The sequence below is a fragment of the Sinocyclocheilus rhinocerous genome, unplaced genomic scaffold (genome assembly GCF_001515625.1).
Source record: "Sinocyclocheilus rhinocerous isolate Xijiao unplaced genomic scaffold, SAMN03320098_v1.1 scaffold1485, whole genome shotgun sequence".
Lineage (NCBI taxonomy): Eukaryota > Metazoa > Chordata > Actinopteri > Cypriniformes > Cyprinidae > Sinocyclocheilus > Sinocyclocheilus rhinocerous.
Window position 1 is genome coordinate 363,521 of NW_015628698.1, and position 6,612 is coordinate 370,132.

Below are 6,612 nucleotides of genomic sequence, written 5' to 3' on the forward strand. Positions count from 1 at the left end.
AGCCTTCGTGTGGAGCCGGTATCCTCCTGTGTTCTCACCTCAAATTGGTAGAGGCACTGAGAGGTCCCGGTTTAGTGACGGCAAGCTAAAACTGCTCCAGAGTGTCCATACTGTAGACCCTGTCGAGCTCCTCCATCCCCTTGGCAGCCAGATGTGGTGGAACGTCCGGTGCCAGGCCCTCACTCGATGAATCCGTGAGAACCTGTAGAGGGCTGGGTTTCATATGTAGAGACCTAAGTGGATCCCAAATGTATAAAGTCCACGGTATAGCCTCAGAGCCCGTGTTTCCCCGGCAGTCTTCTGCCATTTCCAAGAGGGTTATAATCACCTCTAATCTTCCATATGCACCTAAACGGTTGTTCATATGCGTAAGTGCTTCCGAAACCTCCTTCGGGAAGGATGGGGCTTCCGCAACGTTCCTGTACCAAGTGGTACGGGTACGTTTTCCCAGTGTTATCCAATCTCACTGAGTGGGTAGTGCTACGACAACAGTGACTGGTCTTCTTGTTGCGAGCCACGGCCTACACCAAAAAGGGGTGCAGGAGGCTCGCACAGGACACTGGAAGGGGCAGCATCCATGGCGCTTTGGTAGGAATCCCAATACGTCGGTCACCGACGTGACGTCGAGAGTGACTGACTGAAAGGGAACGTCTCGGTCCTGAAGGAGGGAATGGAGATGTCACGTCCCATCTTTGAGCAAAGACACACTTTGATCACACACTTGACAAGTTACTTACGTAAAAATAAATTGATGGAAAATGAGTGAAAAAAAAAGCAAACCCACACAAGCTCTTTTACTGATTTCACTGACTTTTGCTTACTATAATTTTCTGCGCATGGTTGACTCCAGAAATATTTGTCAATTAAGTATTTTTATTTAATTGTTAGAACATTAGAATTAAGTGAAAGCTACTCTGATACTGAGACTAATGTTAAATTATAAAAAATTACAACAAACACAAGAATTTTCCTTTCCATTATTTGAACCTGGAACCTTCAAATTAATAACCACTTAACTACCACCCTTTATTTTGAGTGGTAAACGCTAGAACCTGGCATAAATTATACAATGTTTTTTTTTTTTTTACTTTATCATCCAGAGGACATCACAAGTATACTAACCCTCAAACTGCCCCGACTGCCAACAGACAGCCGCTCTTCATCATCTGATATCTGAGACAGGAATACAAAGAAAACAGGGAGTTGCTTTGAGTAAAAATAAAAATGCTTTTCAGTATATCTAAGTTTACCACTATAGCAAATATCTAACTTGTACCCACTAGAAAGCATATGTTAAATTGTGTGTGTGTGTGTGTGTGTGTGTGTGTGTGTGTGTGTGTGTTGTGTGTGTGTGTATTTGTTTGTACCTACCACATTTTGTGGACAATTCTGTGAACAAATTTAGTGAGACAAATCTGACAAAACCTTATTTTAGAGATGTCCTTATTTGTGAAAATGCTTAAGATAGTTTAGTTTAAACTAGCTTGTTCTGTTGTCCACAGTGGAAGGTTTTGAGTGCTGCTCCAAACTACAGGAAGAAATTATAGATGCTGATAATCAATTAATATTAGGGATGTTTAAAGGGAAGTAAGCCTTCATGTCATTATATTAAGATTAGCAGAACATGTTCTTCCAATCTTAAAAAAGAAAGAAAGAAATCTAAAACAACAGTGAGGAACTGATTTCAGAGTTACTGTAAATCCAAAAATTTCAGAATCAAATGACCCTAGTTCATTAAAACCGTATGGAAATCATTCTGTCACAGTCTTTTTTTTTTTTTTGACCTAATCAAGGTGAGTAAGGTGATTTTCATTTTTGGGAGATGTACATATGAAGTCTAAACAGCACACCACAAAACTGAACAAATCTGTAGGAAGAGAGGGAAGGAGAAGAGGACAGAATGAGGAAAAATTGGAAAGGAAAGGGACTGAAGAAAGAGTTAGAAAAGCAATGACTGGGGGCAAATTTAATTTTAGAGCACACAGGAGAATAGAAAGCAAGAGGATAATATGAAAATAAAAAGTGAATAAAATAGAAGGATGAAAAGCAGAGGGAGAGATACAGACCGAGGCATGTCTCCGAGAGTGGCGGCAATACCGCTCACTGTCCTCCTGAAAAGCAGAGCAGGAAAAGAGGACAGAAAATAGGAAGTTTTAGGTCAAAAGGTCACATGATTATCAAACACTGCAAAAACTGAACAAAGCATGCACTGAGAGATTACGCTGTCTGTCATGTCACGGTTTATTACAGGGCTCAGACAGGGTGTCTGGAGGGGTGGGAGGGGAGGGTTGAGTGCTTTAAGATGTGGGTCATGCGACTGCCCTATAATCCTGCTGTATGTTATGACCACCTCTGCTAAGCCCTAACATGTCAGATGGGCCTCCTGCCCCCCACTGCTCCAGTAAAGCCTGTGAAATGAGGATCAGACACGGACTGCCTAAGAGACATGCAACATCAACCAATCACATTTCATTCTCCGAAGAACATTGTGATAGTTAGGGTATAATTAAGTGCATTCGGGACCTGTGCTGTGTGAATTTTCTAATGCAAATTCTATCTTTGGTGGTCTACTGCATGCGGCAGTGTGGTATAATGACAGGTCATACCATCCACTGTTCAATATGCCCCCATTTGCTGTCCAGCCCATAGTATTTCTGGTGCAGAGAGGAGGAGAGCAAGAGGATCAAATGAGGAAGGGTTATGAAAGTATGATGAAAGTATAGCAGGATATTAAAAACAGGTGTGAAAGAAAACATGGTTTGAATGTGGGACTGATCCTGTTTTTTGTTCTTCAAGCTTTGGTTATATTTTGTAAACTGATGTTCATAAAATTCATAGTTGCATAGATGTAAAATAATGAAAAATACTGCAGCCTGAATGTCTAATTACCAAATGAGAGGAATGTTAGAAAGAAATTAAGAATATGGAGAGACAGATCTTACCTTTTGTGCTTGATATATCTAATTAAAGAGCAGGGAGACCAGGATGAAGAGAAAGAAAGAAAGTGAGACAGGAAGAGAAAGATATAAAGAGCTTGAAGAAGATTATAAAGGTCATTTGTAAATAAATCAGGATAGGTATAAAAATATAAATCTAACAGTTAAAATATATTTTTATTTTTATAACCTGCACCATTTACAGAACCAAAAACACCCTCAAAAGCTTTTTAAACATGATGCTTTTAAACATGATTTTCCCATTTAACAATATAAAGCTGCTTTGACACAATCTGTATTGTATAAAGCGCTACATAAACAAAGGTGACTTGACTTGACTAATGGCTGCTGAAAATTCAGCTTTGCCATTTCAGCAATAAATTACATTTTAAAATATATCCAAATAGAAAGCAGTTATTTTAGGTTGCAATAATATTTCATGTTTTACTGTATTTTAATGCAGCCTTGGTGAGCAAAAGAGACTTCTTTCAATTAAAAAAATCTTACTGACTTTAGTAGTGAATCAATAGCAGTGCACATTATAACAACCCCTAATACTTTCACTATTCCATTACAAGTATTATCAAAGCAGCTATTCTAAAATACGATACTCTCAAAAAAACCAAAGAAGTTACACAATGACATAATTACTAAATAAAGAATATACATCTAATGTATGTGAAAAGTCATAATATTCACCGACCTTATAAGCCTACTCAGCACTACATACGTATCACATTTTTACATAGTTTAGTATTACAGAGTAGCTATTTACTAAGCTAAATCGCAGCACACACACACACATACACACACACACAAAAACTTTATATAAACACAGAAATATTTATACACTCTTTTCTCTGCTTCACACAACTCATACACTTCAAGACTGGTTTAGATGTTTAAAAGGTTTAAGACTAAGCTAAATCGCAGCACACACACACACACATACACACACACACAAAAACTTTATATAAACACAGAAATATTTATACACTCTTTTCTCTGCTTCACACAACTCATACACTTCAAGACTGGTTTAGATGTTTAAAAGGTTTAAATCATGAATAACTGTGTTTCTGCTCCAGTTCAATTGTGAGAGTGGTATTGTACTTTAATCCTGAGGTGGTTTATGAGAATTGAAGTAAATTAACACATCTTTCTAGGTCAGCGGTTCTCATTACTCAATATTAACTTCTAGTTTCTTGAACTGTTATACTGGAACATTATCAGGTAAGCAATATCACACAAGCAATAGTGCTTTTGCTCTGAATATCAACACAGCCCAAGTCACAAGATATTGAGTATTATTCAGTAACACAATTATTTAGTATTATTGAATGACACAAAATATTTAGTATTTAGTAACTGCACTCTTGCTTGTATGATGTTGCTTAAATAAGTGTGAACTACATGTTGTGCCAGTGTGAAATAGTTATCATCTTATGTAGAACTTTACAAGCTATTTCCTATATCCTAGAATAAACAGTAGAACTGTAACAGTCTGCCAAAGAAGATTATCTCCTGACCTCTTTCTGTTGCCTCTCCAATTCCTTCATTCGGATTTCTCGAGCTTCTGCCCGGGCTGCCCGCTTAGCTGCCAGTCTTGCCTCCGCCTGATAGAAAGACATAGAGAGAGAGATTCAGTCAGAACTGTCAAATATGAAATATTCAATACATATGAAAGTCAAGACTATTTACCAGTGTGAGTGAGAAAGGCTACAGAGTATGACAGAGAGTATAAGGTTTTTTATAATGCATTATGCATTCATTATAATGCCTTAAGAATACCCTTATAATGTATTATAAATATGGGCTTCATAGGAAGTGTTACCGGAATAACTCCTTCACTGCCTCCAAACTGCCATTTCCGGTCAACATGTGAAACCCAAAGCATAACAGAAAAAAAGGCTGCTCAGCAACCCAACTGACATACAACATTGTAAATGTAAAGGCTTACTATCTATCATCATCAAAATGCCATTTTTTAAGGTTCTTAAACTTACTATGAATTATCTACAGCTGTGGTAGATTGTGCAAAAACAAAAAATGTCCTTAAAGGGATAGTTCACCCAAAAATGTAAATTCTGTCATTAATTACTCACCCGCATGTCATTTCAAACCCGTAAGATCTTCGTTCATCTTCGGAACACAAATTAAGATATTTTTGATGGAATCTGAGAGCTGTCTGAACCTGTATAGACAGCAATACAACTGAAATGTTCCCAAGTCCAGAGACGTAGCAAGGAGATCGGTAAAATAATCCATGTGACATCAGGAGATCAACTGTAATTTTACGAAGCTACGAGAATACTTTTTGTGTGCAAAAGAAGAAAAAAAAAACTTTATTCAACAATTCGTCTCCTCTGCATCACCCTGTTAGCGCCATTATCACTATTTTTTGCTATGGAAACTTTTTACTTTTTGTAATGAGCAATACATTGAAAACACTGCCCCCTAGTGAGTCATAAATTATGTGATAATTTATGACTCACTAGGGGGCAGTGTTTTCAATGTATTGCTCATTACAAAAAGTAATAGTAATAAAGTTTAAAAAAGACTAATAAGTTTAGCATTTTATACTCTACTAGAATAAACTAGTACACTATATAGTTGTTGTTATAACTCATATATAATGACTTGTTTGAGAGACTAGTCAACAAACTTGCTATTGGTCTAGAGCAGGAGGTGTTTTTATGATAATATGGTAAGATCAGTGTGATTATTTGAGGGGGGAAAAATGTCTAATTATTATATTAGTATGTTACATTTGTAATAAAAATAATTATTAAAATAAATAAAAAAGTAAACATGTTTTGTAATCTGACCTTAAATGAGTTTGACCTTTGCTGTCTGTAGTTTCTCTGCACATCCATACAGACAGCACGTGTAATACGCTGTATGAATTCTGGCTAAGTCTCTGACACATTGGTCAGAATAACAAGCTTGCCAAGCGACACAAACACTGTTAGAAAGCTGCTCTGGTTCTTTTGTCTGAACAAGTCACAGCTCATTGAATAAGGAGCTTCAGACAAGCCTCTGCCCTAGATCCTGCCAACCACGTCCACTGGCCAGTCAACAGCGAGCAGAGAGCTGGAGAGTTCATACTGCCCAGCAGAGCAACTCCCACAAGCTACTGACTATCACAGACTATCAGAACAATGGAAAATGGAAATGACAGAGAAACATATAGTTAAACTACAAATTGTATAATTTTACCTGTATATTATGTTCCGCCAAGAAAAAAAAGTTCATTACAATGTACAAAACAGTCTGCCTAGCATCAAGAACATCCATGCAACAATACTACAGTAATATTAATACTGAAGTCCTCTGAGGTGGGTTGTTTTCAATTAAGGCCTGTTCAATCCAATAAACGTGCAATGAACATTTAAATTTGAAATGTATATATATATATATATATATATATATATATATATATATATATATACAGGCTGGAATATCTAGATGGTGAAACAAGACATGATTTTTAATAATTTCAAATAGTTTTTACTAGTTTTAATTTTAAAGTCATAGTTAAATAAAAGTACTTTGATATTGATTTTTTGACTTATTTACGTATGTAACTTGAAGTAATCCAAAAGTAATGAGATTACATTACTTTTATATTGTGGTACTTGGATTACGTTACTGAATACTTTTTTAATGAAGTAAT

The 6,612-nt window shown here is 36.5% G+C and overlaps 1 protein-coding gene across 12 annotated transcripts in view; it reads right to left on the reverse strand.

Annotated features, from left to right (window-relative positions):
* The window catches only part of LOC107738309 (leucine-rich repeat flightless-interacting protein 2-like), a 46,761-nt gene that overhangs the window by 24,804 nt on the left and 15,345 nt on the right, over positions 1–6,612 (reverse strand). For 8 of the 12 annotated variants that reach the window (XM_016550044.1, XM_016550040.1, XM_016550042.1 and 5 more), the window contains exons 2-6: positions 4,466–4,552; positions 2,943–2,960; positions 2,607–2,654; positions 2,067–2,111; positions 1,123–1,173 (exon numbers count right to left, since the gene is read on the reverse strand). In XM_016550044.1, the coding sequence (XP_016405530.1) occupies positions 1,123–1,173; positions 2,067–2,111; positions 2,607–2,654; positions 2,943–2,960; positions 4,466–4,552 (249 nt within the window). Of the gene's footprint in view, positions 1–1,122; positions 1,174–2,066; positions 2,112–2,606; positions 2,655–2,942; positions 2,961–4,465; positions 4,553–5,764; positions 5,823–6,612 lie in introns of those variants that run through there. The other 4 variants (XM_016550036.1, XM_016550037.1, XM_016550041.1 and 1 more) reach the window with 4 other exon arrangements.